The 20077-nt window shown below is 40.0% G+C and overlaps 1 protein-coding gene across 1 annotated transcript in view; it reads left to right on the top strand.

Annotated features, from left to right (window-relative positions):
* LOC133623832 (phospholipase B1, membrane-associated-like) overlaps positions 1-20077 on the top strand; it is a 63969-nt gene that overhangs the window by 35829 nt on the left and 8063 nt on the right. The window contains exons 23-32 of the mRNA XM_061987257.2: positions 4571-4652; positions 5057-5161; positions 5251-5346; positions 10869-10940; positions 11018-11095; positions 15828-15888; positions 15980-16038; positions 19362-19429; positions 19514-19557; positions 19641-19740. Of these exons, the coding sequence (XP_061843241.2) occupies positions 4571-4652; positions 5057-5161; positions 5251-5346; positions 10869-10940; positions 11018-11095; positions 15828-15888; positions 15980-16038; positions 19362-19429; positions 19514-19557; positions 19641-19740 (765 nt within the window). The remainder of the gene's footprint in view (positions 1-4570; positions 4653-5056; positions 5162-5250; positions 5347-10868; positions 10941-11017; positions 11096-15827; positions 15889-15979; positions 16039-19361; positions 19430-19513; positions 19558-19640; positions 19741-20077) is intronic.

Raw genomic sequence — 20077 nt, 5'->3', positions numbered from 1 at the left:
TGAACGCCGTCATCATGACAGTTTTACGGTCGTATTTCTAAAACAACCAGACTATTTACAAAATTATAGTGTTTAAAGTATATTACTTAATTTTTTTTTTTTTCATTTATTGTGTCTTGTGTACTTTTGCAATTAATGCCGACGTGGCATAGCAGTTTTGAATTGGCTTCACTGCGCTGGAAGATATCGAACATTTTTATTTCCCCTTGCAGCAATCAACCTTTTTTTTTATCTTTTCATATGAACGTTGAACAATATCTGGAATATAAACAAATGGTATTGAACAACTGAATTGTAGTTGTCAATGAAGTCTGTTTATTGTTCATACGTGATTATTTATAGTAAACACAAATCTTTACATGTAAAATATTCTTAATACATGATTTCTTAATATCTAATTTTAAACCTACTGTTACTCCCTCCGTAGTCTTAATCAAGTCTCCCACAGACATATTTCAGCCACGCCTTCTTCTCGTTAACAACGATGCCAAAACAGTGCCAAAATAAAGCCGTCAGAACTAATAAATAAGAAAAACAGAACTTACAATTAGTCTGACACCAAATAAAAGAAAACACATTGATTTCACATAAATTATCAGAAAGAATCATACCTCATTGGCCACACAAACTCAGAGGGAATAAAGTTTATTTTGAAGCCGAGACTCTATTAACGTCTTCCATCAAATGCTTGCTGTCTCATGCTGCTTCCCTTATTCCGTCACATATTACCGGTAATTGTCCCCCAACAATGTGACCAAACCGGAACAAAAAATATGTTCCGCTCCAATTTGTAACAAAAAATAAAGTTAACATTTACTTGCATGAAATTACCAAAGGAAATACATTTTTAATCACATTATATGTAAATATGAACTTATATTTATACATTGTATTTATTTATTCTAACCGACTATAAAATGATATAACATATATACAATGTGCTTCTGTCAGGAGCTACACCTACTTTAACTGCATTTGTGTTGATTGTCTCTTATGCACACACTCCCATAGTCAAATCTATTTTTGGTTGCCAACAGTAATACAGTAATCCGTGTTTTATCGCTGTTAATTGGCTCCGGAAATGAGTTACTGCCAAGTAGGAATTACAGAGGACCCTCTATTTACGAACTCCTCTTTTTGTGAACTTTTCAATGTACGAACCACTACATCGAGCAAAGTATGCCTCTGATTGCGAATCATGACTCTGTGTGCGAACGCTTCACTCATTCCTTTGTGCTTGCTCATAATGAGGAGCTTGGCAAAGCCTTATACCAAAGCAAGTTTATTGTGATGAGAACAAATTTTTCGAGAAAAAGATGCCAAAGCGGGCTTATATCACAGCGGAGGAAACTACACTATCTCTGGTTCACGGCAGAGGTGGGACCAAGTCATTGTTTTGCAAGTCACAAGTAAGTCTCAAGTCTTTGCCCTCAAGTCCGAGTCAAGTCCCGAGTCAAGACAGGCAAGCCCCGAGTCAAGTCCAAAGTCAAGACTGGAAAGTCTCAAGTCAAGTCCTAAGTCCTGCATTTTGAGTTTCGAGTCCTTTCAAGTCCTTTTAACCACAGACTAATATATTAACACAGATTGTGTATGCTTTTCAAACGCTGTATTTATTTATTAAAACAAGTGCATTTTAAATTGCAGGAAAGAAAATTGTGCTGACATTGCACTTTATAATAGCACTATTAACCAGTCATTTTAAACATTAACTCATTCCTTTACAGAACAAACACATTGAAAAATAAAGTGCAAATGTACTTATTTGTACAAAAGTGTTAACATTGAAAAAACATGACATATACGTGAACATAACAAAAAAGTTTTACTTTTTATATGTCAGGGCCCTATGCTGCATTGCATTTGCAAAAGACCAAATTAGCCAAGAGTCTGTCAGTCATTTGTGCACGATGGGGGCGTAGTATGATGCCACCATGGCTGAAAACTCGCTCCACTGGAGCACTGGAGGCAGGCACTGCCAAGACTCTCATGGCCACTCGGAACAGTGAAGGAAGAGTCTTCATGTTCAATGCCCAGAACAAAAGGGAGGAGAGAGTTGTTTTGGGTTGGTGCACTACTTGTAAGTGTATCTTGTGTTTTTTATGTTGATTTAATTAAAAAAAGAAGAAAACAAAAATTATTTCTTGTGCGGCCCGATACCAATCGATCCACGGACCAGTACCGGGCCGCGGCCCGGTGGTTGGGGACCACTGAGGTAAACAACCAACAGTCTGTCAGAAAGCTAGCTAAAACGGTACACATATTCATAATATAGTATACATTTTAACTAACCTTTATTTTACTATTTTTGTCTTTTTTTAGGTGGCTAAAATACGCGGTGCTGCTGACCGCCGTCTAACGTTACGTGTGATATATTGACTAACGTAACCCTGCTTAAAAAAAAATCACTGAACAAAAAGTATGAATAAGGTAGTGAACTGCAACAGATTCCCGTGTTTGCAATAACGTTATAACGTTAGCAGTGAGTTTACAGCCTCACTGATTTAACTACACAGCAAATAAAAGTCACGTTACTTAGCCAATAAACGTTATCTTACATTCAAAACTTACCGTTCTTTGTGCAACTTCAAATGCCGGACGAAGTTGGAAGTTGTTGCCTCTCCATCAGTAATTTTCGAACCGCATGTGTTGCATACTGCAAACCGTTTTGTGTTGACCACCTCGTAATTTTTATACCCAAACAAAATTACTTTAGGTATCATTTTTTGTTCACTGGCGTGTGGTTTGGACATGTCTTCTTCGTTGGTTGTCCTGCAATTTGATTGGATGAATGCTGTGTGATGAAAACAAAGTAGATCTAATTTGATTGGCTGTTGTACTGAGACCACACCAGCTGACACACACAACGCTGATAGACAAGTACACAATGAAAAATACGGAGCGCTCCCGAATAACTTTTTCATCTTTGGGTTTTGGGGAAAGTAGCAAGTCATGTCAAGTCATGTCAATTCAAAAGGCTCAAGTCCAAGTGAAGTCACAAGTCATTGATGTTAAAGTCTAAGTCGAGTTGCAAGTCTTTTTACATTTTGTCAAGTCGAGTCTAAAGTCATCAAATTCATGACTCGAGTCTGACTCGAGTCCAAGTCATGTGACTCGAGTCCACACCTCTGGTTCACGGCCATACAGAAGTCAACCCTACAGCCCCCTAGTGTGTTACATAATACTATTAAAGACTACTTTATACCAGGGGTCGGGAACCTTTTTGGCTGAGAGAGCCACGAAAGCCAAATATTTTAAAATGTACTTCCATGAGAGCCATATAATATTTTTTAACACTGAATACTAGAGATGTCCGATAATATCGGACTGCCGGTATTATCAGCAGATAAATGCTTTAAAATGTAATATCGGAAATTATCGGTATCGGTTTCAAAATTATCGGTATCGGTTTCAAAAAGTAAAATTTATGACTTTTTAAAACGCCGCTGTGTACACGGACGTAGGGAGAAGTACAGAGCGCCAATAAACCTTAAAGGCACTGTCTTTGCGTGCCGGCCTAATCACATAATATCTCCGGCTTTTCACACACACACACACAAGTGAATGCAAGCATACTTGGTCAACAGCCATACAGGTCACACTGAGGGTGGCCGTATAAACAACTTGAACACTGTTACAAATATGCGCCACACTGTGAACCCACACCAAACAAGAATGACAAACGCATTTCGGGAGAACATCCGCACCGTAACACAACATAAACAGAACAAATACCCAGAACCCCTTACAGCACTAACTCTTCCGGGACGCTACAATATACACCCCCCCACCCCCAACTCAACCCAGCCCACCTCAACCTCCTCATGCTCCCAAATTCCAAGCTGCTGTTTTGAGGCATGTTAAAAAAAATAATGCACTTTGTGACTTCAATAATAAATATGGCAGTGCCATGTTGGCATTTTTTTCCATAACTTGAGTTGATTTATTTTGGAAAACCTTGTTACATTGTTTAATGCATCCAGCGGGGCATCACAACAAAATTAGGCATAATAATGTGTTAATTCCACGACTGTATATATCGGTATCGGTTGATATCGGATCGGTAATTAAGAGTTGGATAATATCGGAATATCGGATATCGGCAAAAAAGCCATGATCAGACATCTCTACTGAATACAACTAAATGCGTGCATTTTTAAGTAAGACCAACATTTTTACAGTATAATAAGTCTCTAATTCTTTTTAATAACTTTGTTATTCTGAAGGTAACCAATAATAAATAAAATACTTGATTACCATTAATGCGACTTCTGGTGCTGCATGGTTTTGCTGATGGCTTTGTAGTCTGGTTGATGTGTGGTTATTTCTAACACTGTGATTACCAGCGGAATTATTCATTACTTATCGTGTTCAGCAATGTCAGCTAAGATTTATCTGAGAGCCAGATGCAGTCATCAAAAGAGCCACATCTGGCTCTAGAGCCATAGGTTCCCTACCCCTGCTTTATACCTTCTAATTTTCCGTCAACTTGCTCAGTATCATCAAGCATTTCACTGGTTTAAATCTGAATGTCATTATTTGTCTTAATAATTACATGTTGTCTCTTTTCTAGAATTATGTGTCCCTGCGTTGTCTTACCAAAGCCCTCTTCGACAGCTTTGAAAAAGTTGGAAGAGCTGAACAGTAAATATCAGGTAAGACAGACCAGGAAGTTACAGGAAGTTGTTGTGTCAATATAGTCCTTCTCAAATAGTGGGTTGGGCCAGGCGTACTAAAATATAACAAAGCGTATGCAAGTGACGCTTGGCTTTAGTGCGACTACAGTGTGGGAGACAAAGAAAGACTTTGCTTTAAAGTTAATAAGGGTACAATGTTATGCAGAGGTGTACTTATAACAATTTTATACACACATACTGTAGGGGGTGGCGGCGCAAAATATTTTCTTCTTCCTCGGGAGGGCGTAACAGAAAATAATTGAGAAGCACTGTATTAATAAAGGCTACAACGAGATATTAAATGCAGGGTAATTTCCCCACACCTAGTGTGTGTGTGACTATCAGTGGTACTTTAACCTTACTGAACGCCCTCTGTCCCACAGCTGGTACTGAATGAACTTGTCGAGTCAAAACGTTACGATACTCGCCGCGACTTCACTGTGGTCATCCAGCCTTTTTTCAGAGAAATAATCGTTCCCAAACTACCGGTGAGTAATACATCCATACATGCTCAATATATATATATATGTATATGTACAATACGTATAGTAAAGGACTTACTGTTAAAAACTCACAGGATGGCCGCGTTGATCGCTCTTTCTTCAGTGCCGACTGTTTTCATCTCAGCCAGAGAGCCCAGACTCAGATGGCTCGCGCCCTGTGGAACAACATGGTAAATATCAAACTACTACACGACAATGCATATACTAGCGATGTAATGATTAACACTATTAATGATAAAGCGCAGTAAAACCAACGGTTAGTATTATTACCGTTTTAAATTAAGATCAGCGTGTAACTGTGATTGATAACCCCATTTTGATAAACTCACAGACCGGTGATACAGGGTTACCAAATCCTTGACTGGGCTCCTGTTTTTAGAAGAAGTTTAAATTCAAACAATTAAGCATCTCCAATACAATATACTCATATGCAATTAAAACTAAAACAACAGTAAAATCTAAAAAAAAGAAACATGGTGTGTCCTGCCCCATCACTCAGATAATCTGATTTCCAATCAATACAATACATAATCACCTGATACATTTGTTAGTAAAAAGTACATTAATACATGTCATCATTTCATTTCTAAGTACTAGGGATGGATACATACATTTTAACCGATACAACCCCACTATGGACTGGACTCTTACTGTTATGTTGGATCCACTATGGACTGTACTCTCACAATATTATGTCAGACCCACTCGACATCCATTGCATTCGGTCTCCCCTAGAGGGGGGGGGTTACCCACATATGCGGTCCTCTCCAAGGTTTCTCATAGTCATTCACATCGACGTCCCACTGGGGTGAGTTTTTCCTTGCCCTTATGTGGGCTCTGTACCGAGGATGTCGTTGTGGCTTGTGCAGCCCTTTGAGACACTTGTGATTTAGGGCTATATAAATAAACATTGATTGATTGATTGATTGAACTGTACCAATTTTTTATACTTTTGTGTGTGTTGATATAAATAGTTTTAATAATAAAATCTCATTTTAAAATGAGCTGATTATGATACATGCTGTCCAGTTGTTATATCGGTTATATCATTTTTGATTCTTAATGACAGTCCAAGGCGTGAGTTGACAATAGTGCATAGTTTATGGTGTGTGTGATGGCTACTCAGTTCAGTCTTTCCCTGCAGTCTTTTGTTGCGCCCCAGAAAGTGTTAATACTGTTAGGCCTTGTCCACACACACACACACACAAATGGTATTTTAAGACCCCCTCTACCCCTCTGTCAGCCGGCACAACACAACCTAATACGCATGTGCGGATAATGCGCACGTCAGTCACCTCCAGTGTTGCTTTGTGTGCAAGTTCTTAAATTTTACTTATCTGAACAATATCCAGTGTTGTGGTATTTCAATTAACTGGAATCCAGTGTGCTGTGGGGCCCTATTGTAGTGAATCACACCTGAGACATCATAAATTAATCAAATCTTTATTAGACACGTGAAAGTACACAATGTGACAAATAACATTTTACATCAATCAATCTATGGATTTGGATATCTGGTCAGGAAACTCTTCACTCTTTTGCCTTCACCTTAATTGTCCATTTGTTTTTGGTGACTTTATATACTCTGGACCTAGACGTTGAGTCCGCGACATTTCCGTAGTCTTCCATCGACGGCCAGGTAATACAGAGCACACGCTACTTTTTTTTAATTCACATCCACGGGAGCCCGCATTCTCGTTGTCTCTCCTTCGACAAATGGATGAAGTTTTTCAGTATGTAGAATTACAGCTGACCTGGACATTCGAAAGTTCTCTTGCTGTCTGAGAAGTCCGAAATAGCTGCAATCGCTTTCTCTTAAGGTATTCATGTGTGATTTCCACGGAAGGAGAAACACGGGCATGCCTGGATAACTCGCCTCCATATTTCCAGTGGTTATCTCCGTGTTACGAAACCGCTTTATTATGAAGCTGGCTGTGGCGCGTTCTTTCTGACGTCACTTCCTGTGTGGGGCGCGGTCTTTCTGGCGTCACTTTCTCTCCGAACTCAGTTTGTAAACGATTAATGAGTCCATACAAAGCTAAGAACCAGAGATTCAAGAAATACCATGTCAAAAATTGTTCGAGGAGGGGGACCTTAAACGATAGTTTAGTGTGGCTGAAACAGGGCTTAGGCTAAATAATTATTAGTTTAAGGGGTTATCCGGCTTAGTGTAGACATAGCCTTAGTATTGTACTTATTACAGACTAGCCATCTCATTGTAACATCCATCTTAGTGGTAGATTTAATTAACAAATTGGGGAGTGTTGAAATTGGCAGGTAAAATTGCTAATGCTAATCAATAGCATGTCAATAGCAAAGTTAATGTATATTAGCATAAAGCTAGCCCGTTTTTGGAAAAGTGGAGCGTTACTTTACTTACGTTGGAGCGTTTTTTGAGTCAATGTCTTAGTTGGCATTGAACATTGCAACATTACCTAGAGGTAGTTCGGCTGAGTCCGCTCTCAGTGCTACTGGAGTGATTGCTAAGTGCGAGTCAGCAATCGGGTGTGACGTCACGCGCAACCCAGGTACCGTAAGATGGCGCCATTGGATTTTACGTGGATCGGACGATGCCCGGTGGGACCGGTGGGATTCGGTCAGTCCCAAAGAAGTACTGGATTCGGTACCCATCCCTAATATGTACTCATAATAATAAACTCACTATCATTTCATCAAACGTAGTTTGTATGAATATGCATACTCCCTTAAGTTATTTAATGTTTCCTCCCTTTTGTTGTACTTATGAAAAATATAATTGTTGTATTTTTCTTTTTTAAATTGAATGTTTTGCTTTATTTCCTCCTCTAATTGATTACGCTGAGTCACCCCACAAAGCGATACACACATTCTTTTTTAAGAATTGTGGTACCACAAAGGTGCAGGTTATTTATTGCTTTAAATCAGGGGTCCCCAAACTACGGCCTGCGGGCCGGATCCGGCCCTCCAGCATCCAAAATCCGGCCCACAGGAAGTCCCAAGTTTAAAAAAAAGTTAAAAAAAAAAAATCTTTCCTTTCTAATCCATTTTCTATCGCTTGTTACTCTTGGTGTCTCCTAGCCGCTCAGGCAAATCATATTGTCTAAAAATGAATTTTCCCATCAATAACGTGACAATGTTAAATGTTGATGAACATCAATGTTAATTGATGTTAAATGACAAAACGGATTATAAAGACAATGTATATATGTATACACACATATATATATATATATGTATATATATATATATATATATATATATGTGTGTGTATATATATATATATGTATGTGTATATATATATGTATGTGTATATATATATATATATATATATATATATATATATATATATATATATATATATATATATATGTATGTGTATATATATATATGTATGTGTATATATATATGTATGTGTATATATATATATATATATATATGTGTATATACATATATACAGCCTGGCCCCCAGCCAAATTTTTTTTAACCCAATGCGGCCCCCGAGTCAAAAAGTTTGGGGACCCCTGCTTTAAATATTACTTGCTCAGTTCTGAATTTCACCAGATCCATCAATTTAATTATTTGTGATTCACAGCGCTTCACTTTTTCCACATTTTGTTTTGTTACAGTCTTATACCAAAATGGAATACATTCATTTTTGCCCTCAAAATTCCACACTCAATACCCCACTATGTGAAAAGTACTTTTTAAATGTTTTTGCAAATACATTGAAAATAAAAAAAATAAATCACATGTACGTAAGTAATGAGTCTTTGCCATGCAGTTCATACTGTTTCAACTGATCATCCATGAGATGTTCCTACAGCTTAATTGGAGCCCACCTGTGGTAAATTCAGTTGATTGGACATGAGTTGGAAAGGTACTTGCCTATCGTTATGTATATAAGGTCCCACACTTGGTAGTGCATGGCAGAGCAAAAACCAAGCATGAAGTCGAAGGAATTGTTGGTAGACCTCAGAAACAAGATCGTCTCGGGGCACAAATCTGGGGAAGGGTACAGAAAAAGATCTGCTGCCTTGAAGGCTCCAATGACCACAGTGGCCTCTATTGTCTGTAAATGAAAGAAGTTTGGAACCACCAGAACTCTTCATTGAACTGGCCGGCCGACTAAACTGAGCGATCGGGGGAGAAGGGCCCTAGTCACGGAGGTGACCAAGAACCTGATGGTCACTCTGTCAGAGCTACAGCATTCCTGGCAGCCCGCATGGAGCTTGCCGAGATGCACCTGAAAGACTTTCAGGCCATGATAAACAAACTTCTCTGGTCTGATGAGACGAATATTGAACTCTTTGGCGTGAAAGACAGTCATGTTTGGAGGAAACCAGGCCAATACCATCCCTACAGTGAAGCATGGTGGTAGCAGCATCATGCTGTGGGGATATTTTTCAGCGACAGGAACTGGGAGACTAGTCAGGATAGAGGGAAAGATAAATGCAGCAATGTTCAGAAACATTCTGGATGAAAACCTGCTGCAGAGCACTCTTAAACTAAGACTGGCAATGGTTCATGTTTCAGCAGGACAACGACTCTAAGCACACAGCCAAGGTATCAAAAGAATGGTTTCAGGACAACTCTTGTCAATGTCCTTGAGTGGCCCTAACTAAAGCCTAGACTTGAATTCGATTGAACATCTCTGGAAAGATACGAAAATGGCTGTGCACCGATGCTTCCCATCCAACCTGATGGAGCTTGAGAGGCGCTGCAAAGAGGAATGGGCGAAACTGCCCAAAGATAGGGGTGCCAAGTTTGTGGCATCGTATTCAAAAAAACTTGATGCTCTAATTGCTGCCAAAGGTGCATCGACAAAATACTAAATACTTATGCACCTGTGATTTCTTAGTTTTTTATTTTAATTTGCTAAAACCTTCAAAACCTATTTCACATTTATATTAATGGGCTATTGTGTGTGGGATTTTGAGGGCAAAAATTAACGTATTTCTTTTTGGAATGAAGCTGTAACACAACAAAATGTGGAAAAAGTGAAGCACTGTGAATCATTTCCCGATGCATGGTTGTTGCTCAGACAGCATTGTGTTTATATCATTTTAATGTTAGCATTTAAGCTAGTACCGGTAAGTGCAGTTATCAATCAGTTTTTCCACAATTTTGATTTAAAACGGGAATACTAACCATCGGGAGTTTTAACGAGGTTATCATTAATACCGTTTGTCAGTTCTTCCATAGTCATAAAAATTGAATAATTTATAATCTTGCCTGATAATGAATATAATAACACAGGAAAATACTTTAGTCAAATACAATTGTTTTTAGAACTAAACGCAACTATACAAAACAATGTATTAGCATAAAACATAATTCAAATAACTCCTCATTACATTTAACCACACACAATTATTTAAGAATTAATTACTAGTGCAAAATAACAAAAATGCAACAATGTAACGAAAGTGTAAACATACAAATGACAACAAAACAAATATAACTTTCATTGCAGGCAGATATTTGTGAACAATAAAGTCAGCAGTAAGTGGAGCAGAGAAGGTTTGAAACAATGAATGGTAACATACGATCGCCGGTGGTGTTCTTGTCTTATTTTTTTGGTTTAAAATGTTTTTATTGTCATGCAAGTTGCAAACAGCCCCTTTAAGCCGAGTTTGTTTGTGTGCATTTCTGGCTCGCCACACTATGTTTTGTTCAAAGATGGTAAAAGCTTGTCTCTCGACTGTTTTCCCAGCTGGAACCTTTGGGAAATAAGACAGCCCTACAGGATTTTTCCACAGATATTGAACTGAAATGTCCGAGCGAGGTAAGTCAGTTGGTTGATGACTTTAATGTGCTTCTAGTGACTCAGTGTGTGATGTATTTTTTTTACTTTGTTGACAGACTTCACCATATTTTCGGACATATCACAACAGCAATTATACATATGTTGGTCCTTCACCGACACCAGCACCTAATAAAGTAAGTATCACATACTATACTATTTTTTATATACCTCCTTAATGCCGTGCTATGATTTTCTGTCCCAGAATTATATATATATTTTTTACACACACTCCCGAATTGAATTACTATTGAGAACTTCATAATATTTATGTGTCTATCGGAACAACGCACTTAGTTATATTCTTTATATAATCGCCTTATCAAAGTAGACTAAAGTAAAATGACCTGTGATAACAACTACTACTGTCCATTTTCAACATTTATTAACAACCCTGTTCAGTCTGAATGATTCTCAAAACACAGGAAAAAGTACAAATAATTAAATGAGTTGTGCATGTTTATAAATCTAACAGTAAAATTGAAAATGTTTAAAAATGGTAGACACAGAAAAAAGTGCAAATAATTCAATGAGTTTTGCATATTTATGAAGCTAACGGTAAACATTGGTCACTCGTCAGCTTTTATCAGGTTATTCTCTTTCAAAAAGATTTTTCTAGGATTTGTTTGTTAGTTTTGTGCCAAATTTGCTTATGTTGTAGCTAATCAGAAGGAAAAAGCCTTGGACAAAGACGTTTCAAACTGTCAACCACTGTGCATCAGTTTGAGCATTTTTTTCTGAAAAACAATTATTACTGATTCTTTCAAAGTTATTTCATAGAATGTTTGTTTTATATGAACACAATCAACTTCAATACAATTTACCATCACTCTACCAGATGCACAAAAAATATACAACAAAGATGATTCTGCTCACATTTAGTGGCTTCAAACCTAATATTGCTACTCTGAACTCTTGCTTAATGTTAAGCTGGGGTCAGTCATTTGTTTTTGTTTTTTATTGCAGTAACAGTAAACAATCCCATCTCACAGAGATAGGATGTTGCAAAGGGTAGTAGAATGGCAGTAGAACAATCTTTCCTCATTTTCTACTGTAGTTACGGTGAATCCACTTGGTACCGTTCACAAATGAACTGGTCCCTGAAAATTGATACCGGAACTCAACGGTGCCAATGTTTGGTACTTTTGTGTGTGTTAATAAATATTAATTGGGTTTGATGATAAAATCTAAATTTTTATTGCAACATTTAAAAATGAGCTGTCCAGTTGTTATATCTTGTTTGAAATTTCTGAGTCTCAATTACAGTTGCAAGTCCAAGACATTGTAAGGCAGTAGTGTATAGTTTATGGCAGGGCTATTCAACTACATATTGAAGAGGGCCACAGTTTCAAGAGCCCAACGGCTCAGGGGCCGGTCATCGAAATGTGGATATTTCGTCAGAAAGTGCCTCCGCAGGTTATATTTTTTTGAGACTGCGTTTACTTAATTGCAAAGTAAACACATCGGCTTTCAGACTGCACTATCAAATTCAATATTCTGCCCTTGCTACTCGTTTCCAGCATGTGCAGCTAGTTAACAGTATAAGTATGAAGAAAAAGAAGCTACAGTTTTTGATGAGGCTTGATTTAGCTTCTTTTGAATTAATTTCCTTAGTTTTATTACTTTACACTTTTTCCTTCATTTAGGTTTGCAAGACTGAAAATATAAACATGAAATAAACATAACAAAAGTAGAATGTCCATTGTGTATTTTACATAAATTATGTCCATTGGGTATTTTACATAAATAAAATAGAATATTTAATGTTAATATATACACACAATAAACTGCAAATGTTTGCATATAGACAGACAGGTACCGACAGGCCAAGCGGTGTGCGGCTTCAGCGGTCGCGGAGGCAAAACTCGGACATGGGAGGAGTTCGGGGAAGCCATGGAAAACGACTTCCGGACGGCTTCGAAGCAGTTCTGGACCACCATCCGCCGCCTCAGGAAGGGGAAGCAGTGCACTATCAATGGTGGCGATGGTGTTCTGCTGACCTCGACTGCGGATGTTGTGGATCGGTGGAGGGAATACTTGGAGGACCTCCTCAATCCTATCAGCACGTCTTCCTATGAGGAAGCAGGGCCTGGGGAATATGTGGTGGGCTCTCCTATTTCTGGGGCTGAGGTTGCTGAGGTAGATAAAAAGCTCCTCGGTGGCAAGGCCCCGGGGGTGGATGAGATCCGCCCGGAGTTCCTTAAGGCTCTGGATGTTGTGGGGCTGTCTTGGTTGACAAGACTCTGCAACATCGCGTGTACATCGGGGGCGGTACCTCTGGATTGGCAGACCGGGCTGGTGGTTCCTCTCTTTAAGAAGGGGAACCGGAGGGTGTGTTCCAACTATCGTGGGATCACACTCCTCAGCCTTCCCGGTAAGGTCTATTCAGGTGTACTGGAGAGGAGGCTACGCCGGATAGTCGAACCTCGAATTCAGGAGGAACAGTGTGGTTTTCGTCCTGGTCGTGGAACTGTGGACCAGCTCTATACTCTCGGTAGGGTCCTTGAGGGTGCATGGGAGTTTGCCCAACCAGTCTACATGTGCTTTGTGGACTTGGAGAAGGCATTCGACCGTGTACCCCGGGAAGTCCTGTGGGGAGTGCTCAGAGAGTATGGGGTAACGGACTGTCTTATTGTGGCGGTTCGCTCCCTGTATAATCAGTGTCAGAGCTTGGTCCGCATTGCCGGCAGTAAGTCTGACCCGTTTCCAGTGAGGGTTGGACTCCACCAAGGCTGCCCTTTGTCACCGATTCTGTTCATAACCTTTATGGACAGAATTTCTAGGCGCAGTCAGGGCGTTGAGGGTATCTGGTTTGGTGGCTGCAGGATTAGGTCTCTGCTATTTGCAGATGATGTGGTCCTGATGGCTTCCTCTGGCCAAGATCTTCAGCTCTCACTGGATCGGCTCGCAGCCGAGTGTGAAGCGACTGGGATGGGAATCAGCACCTCCAAGTCCGAGTCCATGGTTCTCTCCCGGAAAAGGGTGGAGTGCCATTTCCGGGTTGGGGAGGAGATCTTGCCCCAAGTGGAGGAGTTCAAGTACCTCAGAGTCTTGTTCACGAGTGGGGGAAGAGTGGATCGTGAGATCGACAGGCGGATCGGTGCGGCGTCTTCGGTAATGCGGATGCTGTATCGATCCGTTGTGGTGAAGAAGGAGCTGAGCCGGAAGGCAAAGCTCTCGATTTACCGGTCGATCTACATTCCCATCCTCACCTATGGTCATGAGCTTTGGGTCATGACCGAAAGGACAAGATCACGGGTACAAGCGGCCGAAATGAGTTTCCTCCGCCGGGTGGCGGGGCTCTCCCTTAGAGATAGGGTGAGAAGCTCTGTCATCCGGGGGGAGCTCAAAGTAAAGCCGCTGCTGCTCCACATCGAGAGGAGCCAGATGAGGTGGTTCGGGCATCTGGTCAGGATGCCACCCGAACGCCTCCCTAGGAAGGTGTTTCGGGCACGTCTGACCGGTAGGAGGCCACGGGGAAGACCCAGGACACGCTGGGAAGACTATCTCTCCCGGCTGGCCTGGGAACGCCTCGGGATCCCCCGGGAGGAGCTAGACGAAGTGGCTGGGGAGAGGAAAGTCTGGGCTTCCCTGCTTAAGCTGCTGCCCCCGCGACCCGACCTCGGATAAGCGGAAGAAGATGGATGGATGGATGGATGTTTGCATATATAGAAATTGCACAACATTCACAAACCAAACATCGAATGTGACTATCACTATTAGCGTTGTCGCCCTGTACCGGGTCAAAAAAATAACACGACCACGAATACAAAAGACATCACAAAGTCAGCAATTTCAATACAAAACAAACTAAATATCTCTTTACACAAATTATATCTACTTACAAATGTTTGACCAAGTTTCGTGATGAAGCTTACATGCCAGGATTTCTACCAGTGTTGCAGCTTGTCTGGAATAATGTGTCTGTCGCTTAAAAGGTCCGACAGAAAACAATGACTCGAGCTCTTGTTAAAAGTCAGATTTTTGTAACTTAAAATCTTTTTTTTTTCCAGGGTTGAATGAGTAGTCTTTTTCTGCTGCTTCACTGTGACACATGTGCCTCGCGGGGTGCTGGGAGTACTGCATACATGATCAACCCTAGTTTTATTGTTTTCATCAAGCCTATTTGGGTGATGTTCGGTGGGCCAAATCAAAAGCTTAAGCGGGTCGGATGTGGCCCACGGGCCGCCAGTTGAATAGGTCTGGTTTATGGTTTGTTGGTCAGTTCAGTCTTTTCTGTCTGTTGTACCCTACAAAGTCTTAATACTGTAAGTACTGTAGTACGCACAAGCTGTTTGATTGTAACGTGCATCTTAGTTGTAGTTTTCATTAACAAATTTGGAAGTGTATTCAGTAGCATGTCAATACAAAAGAGAAAGCTATTGAAATGCTGTTTGGAATTGATTAGAACCAGGAACCCTTATCATTTTGGCCGGCCGCTCCACAATCTGAGCTCCATCCATCCATCCATCCATTTACTACCGCTTGTCCCTTTCGGGGTAACGGGGGGTGCTGGAGCCTATCTCAGCTGCATACAAGTCGCCACCTCATCGCAGGGCCAACACAGATAAACACTAGGGTCAATTTAGTGTTGCCAATCAACCTATCCCGAGCTCCTCCCGGATAATTGAACTCCTCACCTTACGTCTAAGGGTGAGAGTCTAGCCACCATATGGAGAAAACACATTTCAGCCGGTCTTGCTTTTTCGGTCTCTACTCAAAGCGAATGACCATAGATGAGGGTAGAGTAATGGAACTCGCACATGCGCTGACGCCCAATGATTTTAAAGGAGTGTGAGTTGGCGCGTTGGTGAAAGGGGTGGCCTACCCTAAATTCAAGCCCAATGTTGATGGTTTCTTTCCCTCCAGAACTGGGGAAGTGACTTCTCCTGTGTGGACCTAGCTCCATCTGACACTGTGCCAACATCAGGTAAGAGTGTATCATAAATGCAAACATTTAATGCATGGCTAACCGCTGCTAGGAAGTTCACTAGTTCTTACATGCAATTGCTTTTTTACAGTTCACAAGCTAAGACCAGCGGACATCAAAGTGGTGGCCGCATTGGGAGACTCCGTAACGGTTGGTGTCACGACTGTTTCTTTTTCATTTAAATTTAAAAACAGAAATCATCATCGTTTGCGCTTTGCCACTGCATGGTTCATATTCAGCTCAACATGGATCTTATATTTGCAAAACCCAACAGCCACATAAGTAAATACAGAAAACTGTCCATCATTATTGTACGATACGGTCTTCAACAAGTGGTCTGGGACTCCTACGGGGTTGTGATAGCAATTTTTCCACAAATATAAATATCTTTAAATACACATTCACTTTGATACAAGTCACTGCAGTGAACATAAAAATAGAGACATAAAGTTAAAGTTAAAGTACCAATGATTGTCACACACACTAGGTGTGGTGAAATGTATCCTCTGCATTTGACCCATCGCCTTTGATCACCCCCTGGGAGGTGAGGGGAGCAGTGGGCAGCAGTGGTGTCGCGCCCGGGAATCATTTTTGGTGATTTAACGCCCAATTCCAACCCTTGATGCTGAGTGCCAAGCAGGGAGGTAATGGGTCCCATTTTTATAGTCTTTGGTATGACTCGGCCGGGGTTTGAACTCACAACCTACCGATCTCAGGGCGGACACTCTAACCACTAGACCACTGAGTAGGTGTAAGTTGTCTTTCAGTCAACAATGCACACATTTTCAGCTCGTTTGAGCACGGACCAGGTTTATTTACCTGTGGTGCAGCTGCTGCTGCTGCTCTGAAAATCACAACGCTCTTGCCAGATTCCACATATTTGGCCGGGAGCTCATTCTCAGCTTGTAGCTAGTTGTTTAAGTTCAAGTGTATAGTTTTGTAGGATGAACTAAAAAAACACAATCAAAAGAAAGAACCAGAAGAATCTTAGAAACCACGAATAAGCAAGAGGTCCTTTTCCACCAAAAGTTCAGAAACCTTTAGTTACTAGTACTACAGTAAAGAGTATTTCACAGTTCAGTGTAGTTTATACAAATCAGCCTTCATGATGACATATGGAGGAGTGGTTTAGTATATTTCTACACTGAGAAAAGTAATATGTAAATAAACTAAAAAATGTATTTTACTGAAGTGTAAGTAAATGAAATACAAAGCAATAATATACAAAACGATATGATGTAAAAACAAAGGGTACCAGATTTTGCATACAAAGTCAGGCTTTTTGGCCGCAATGTCCAACAGTCAGAAAGTCGTACTGTCAGTAAATGATAAATTCATGAGGGTCATTCGAGTCCTTATGGTTCATTTCAGCTGTAAACAACATGTAAAGAATTAATGTCAGTGTTTATCTCACGGCAACAACACAAAAACATTGTATTTAGCGTTAGCATTAGCAACTACATAAATGCAGTGTCGCTGACTCATGTAACAGCATGTAACAAAGTAAGAGTGAATATTTTGATATGATTTACCCTCATTTCAATTGTCCTTTATTTCACATTTCTCTTTAAACTATGAGGTCGGAGTCCCATTTAGCAGCTCGCCTCACCGCTTTAAAGTCTGGCTGAATACTTTATATTCCTCTGTAAATACGTTCGTAAGAGTTTGTCCACTTCTCGTAGCATTGCGTGTTAAAATTAAGTTTGTCAAAATTAATTAACAGCATCAAATTGCATACTTGTTTACAGACTACAGCTGAGTAAAAACACTGTAAGGTAGTTCCACTAATCAGCGTTCTTCAGCACAAAGATGCCCCACAAAAGTTCATGCAAGTCGAAAGTTCCTTTTGTTCTTTTTTCTCTCCGTTGTCAAGTATGTTGTAATAGACATACACAAGAAATAAGACAAATGAAGTTGTTCTGCATACTCTAATGGCGGCTGTAACCTCGTATACAAAGTTTTAGAAATGTCCCAGCCAACGTTCCCGAGTCTAAGCTGCGCACTGCTCACGCGTCCTCTGCGCACAGCAAATCTATGCCGCGCAAAAAATCAAATCCCACTCTAAACAAAATAAACAAATCGTTTGTTTTGTATGATTTTGCAATGCAACTGTGAGTAACAGGTGACGAAAGGCGGCCACAACAGATAAAACAATGTTTGTCAACACTTAAATTATTGTAACGTCCGTGGAGACACTTAAAGGAGGACAGGAATTCCATCGGTCCCTGTATTTAGCGAAATTGTTTGTCGGCCATAACCACACCACAACAATGTGTAAAATACCTTTTATCTAGTAAAACTGGTCGTTGTCTACCGTACAAACCAAGCCAAAAGCAACTCTTTATATCAACAGCAGCCGCTTGCTCTCTCTCTCACCTGCACCAACACATACACTATGGCAATTAGCCACTGGTGCGTTTATGGCCACACAAAAAGTTGGACAACTCCAACACTACACATAAAGTGTAAATTTCAGGTCGTTTTACTATGACTCCTCAGTGTGCTTATTCTACTGTCATTTGTCAAGAATGTTATTTTTTGGATATTAATCATGAAATGATGTTACAGGACTACATAATTGCTAATAAAAATATTTATTTTACCGACAGAAAGTTAATAAACAAACATGTTTTAAGGAAAACTAAATGTGATCTCTGAAAGGGGTACACAATCTTTCCAAAGCAGGACCCCCACCCAGGCATAAAATACTATAGTGCATAGCTGATTAAAAAAAAAAAACAATATCTAAGTGGGCCAAATCACATCTATTAGAAAATAATCTCTTACAATTGACTAGTCATTTGATTATAATAATAAAACATTTAAATTGTTATGTTAGGTTTGAGACAAATGTGCTGCTGGTATGACCACAGTGTGCACGTCTGTATTCCACTGAATGCTCAGGGTGTTTGTGTGTTTGCTCACACACATGAAAAATTAGAGGGAACATTGGTCCCAGCTGTATTTTAAATAAACAATCAGCGGTCTACAGCACAGCCCACCCCTGTAAGATTCCTAGAATTTCCCAAAAGTACCACCTCACTATTAGGAACTAAACATAGTTCCTTAGAATTAAATCTACCCGGCTAGTTTGTGGTGAAATCACAGGGGGGTACTTTATTTACCTGAGTAAAAGGGAAAGTTCCAGTAAGTGTCTGCAGTGGAAAAAGGCCTAAGGTATCATTAGGACAAAACACAATTTTGTCAAATATAAATAATTATGGGTTCCCCGCTGTATCGCCATCAGTTTGGGGTTCCTTGGCCTGGAAAGCGTTGAAGATCCCTGACCTACAAGAGAAATAAACTTAATTTAAACTTAAACTATACGACTTGTCCCCAAACTTGATGATTGCTTTTATACTATTAGCGCACACTGAGCTCTGTTTGACTTTTATGTTGAAATTCATGATAAGTATATCAAATATTTTGTGTAACTGCAGCATCTGTTGTCAACGTATGTGTCCTCTACACAGGCAGGCACAGGTGCTAAGGCCAGGACTTTGCTGGACCTCAATAGAGAATATAAAGGAGTGTCTTGGAGGTAAAGCACACCAGGGAGGCTGAATGCTAGACCTCACCTGATAACTGGTAACTAACATTAATGACTGTTGGTGGTTTCTTGCAGCATCGGAGGGGACCACACTCTGGACACAGTCACGACACTGCCGAGTAAGTTAGCAGAAAACAGCAACTCAACAAGTGTTTAAAAACACAGTCATTTCACTGTTTATTCTCTCCTTACACTTTTCTAGACATCTTAAGAAAGTTCAACTCAGCCCTGAAAGGCTTCTCCAAAGGTCAGGGGTCAAGACAAAAGGGCTTCAACATGGCTGTGGATGGAGCCACGACCCTGTATGTACTCACAATCGATGATCCATTGTGATTAATTTTTCTATCTGTAAAACTTGGATTGCGCGGGTTATGCTTTAGGTACCTGCTGAATATGACTTAAATATTTTATCAATACTTAAGCTATATGTATACATAAGACAATTGTGTTGTATTAGAGGTCTATATATTTAGTACTCACGAGTAGGGGGGTCGGAAAAAAAAATCAATATGCGATTGAATCGCGATTCTTTGTAACAATCGATTAAAAGATATCTAAAATTGATTTGAAAAATTAAATATACTGTATATTATACTGGGCAGCACAGTGGACAGGGGTTAGTGCATGTGCCTCACAATA

The sequence above is a fragment of the Nerophis lumbriciformis genome, linkage group LG26 (assembly GCF_033978685.3).
Source record: "Nerophis lumbriciformis linkage group LG26, RoL_Nlum_v2.1, whole genome shotgun sequence".
Taxonomy (NCBI): domain Eukaryota; kingdom Metazoa; phylum Chordata; class Actinopteri; order Syngnathiformes; family Syngnathidae; genus Nerophis; species Nerophis lumbriciformis.
Note: the sequence above shows the minus strand (reverse complement) of the source record. Positions and strands in the feature narration are given on the sequence as shown.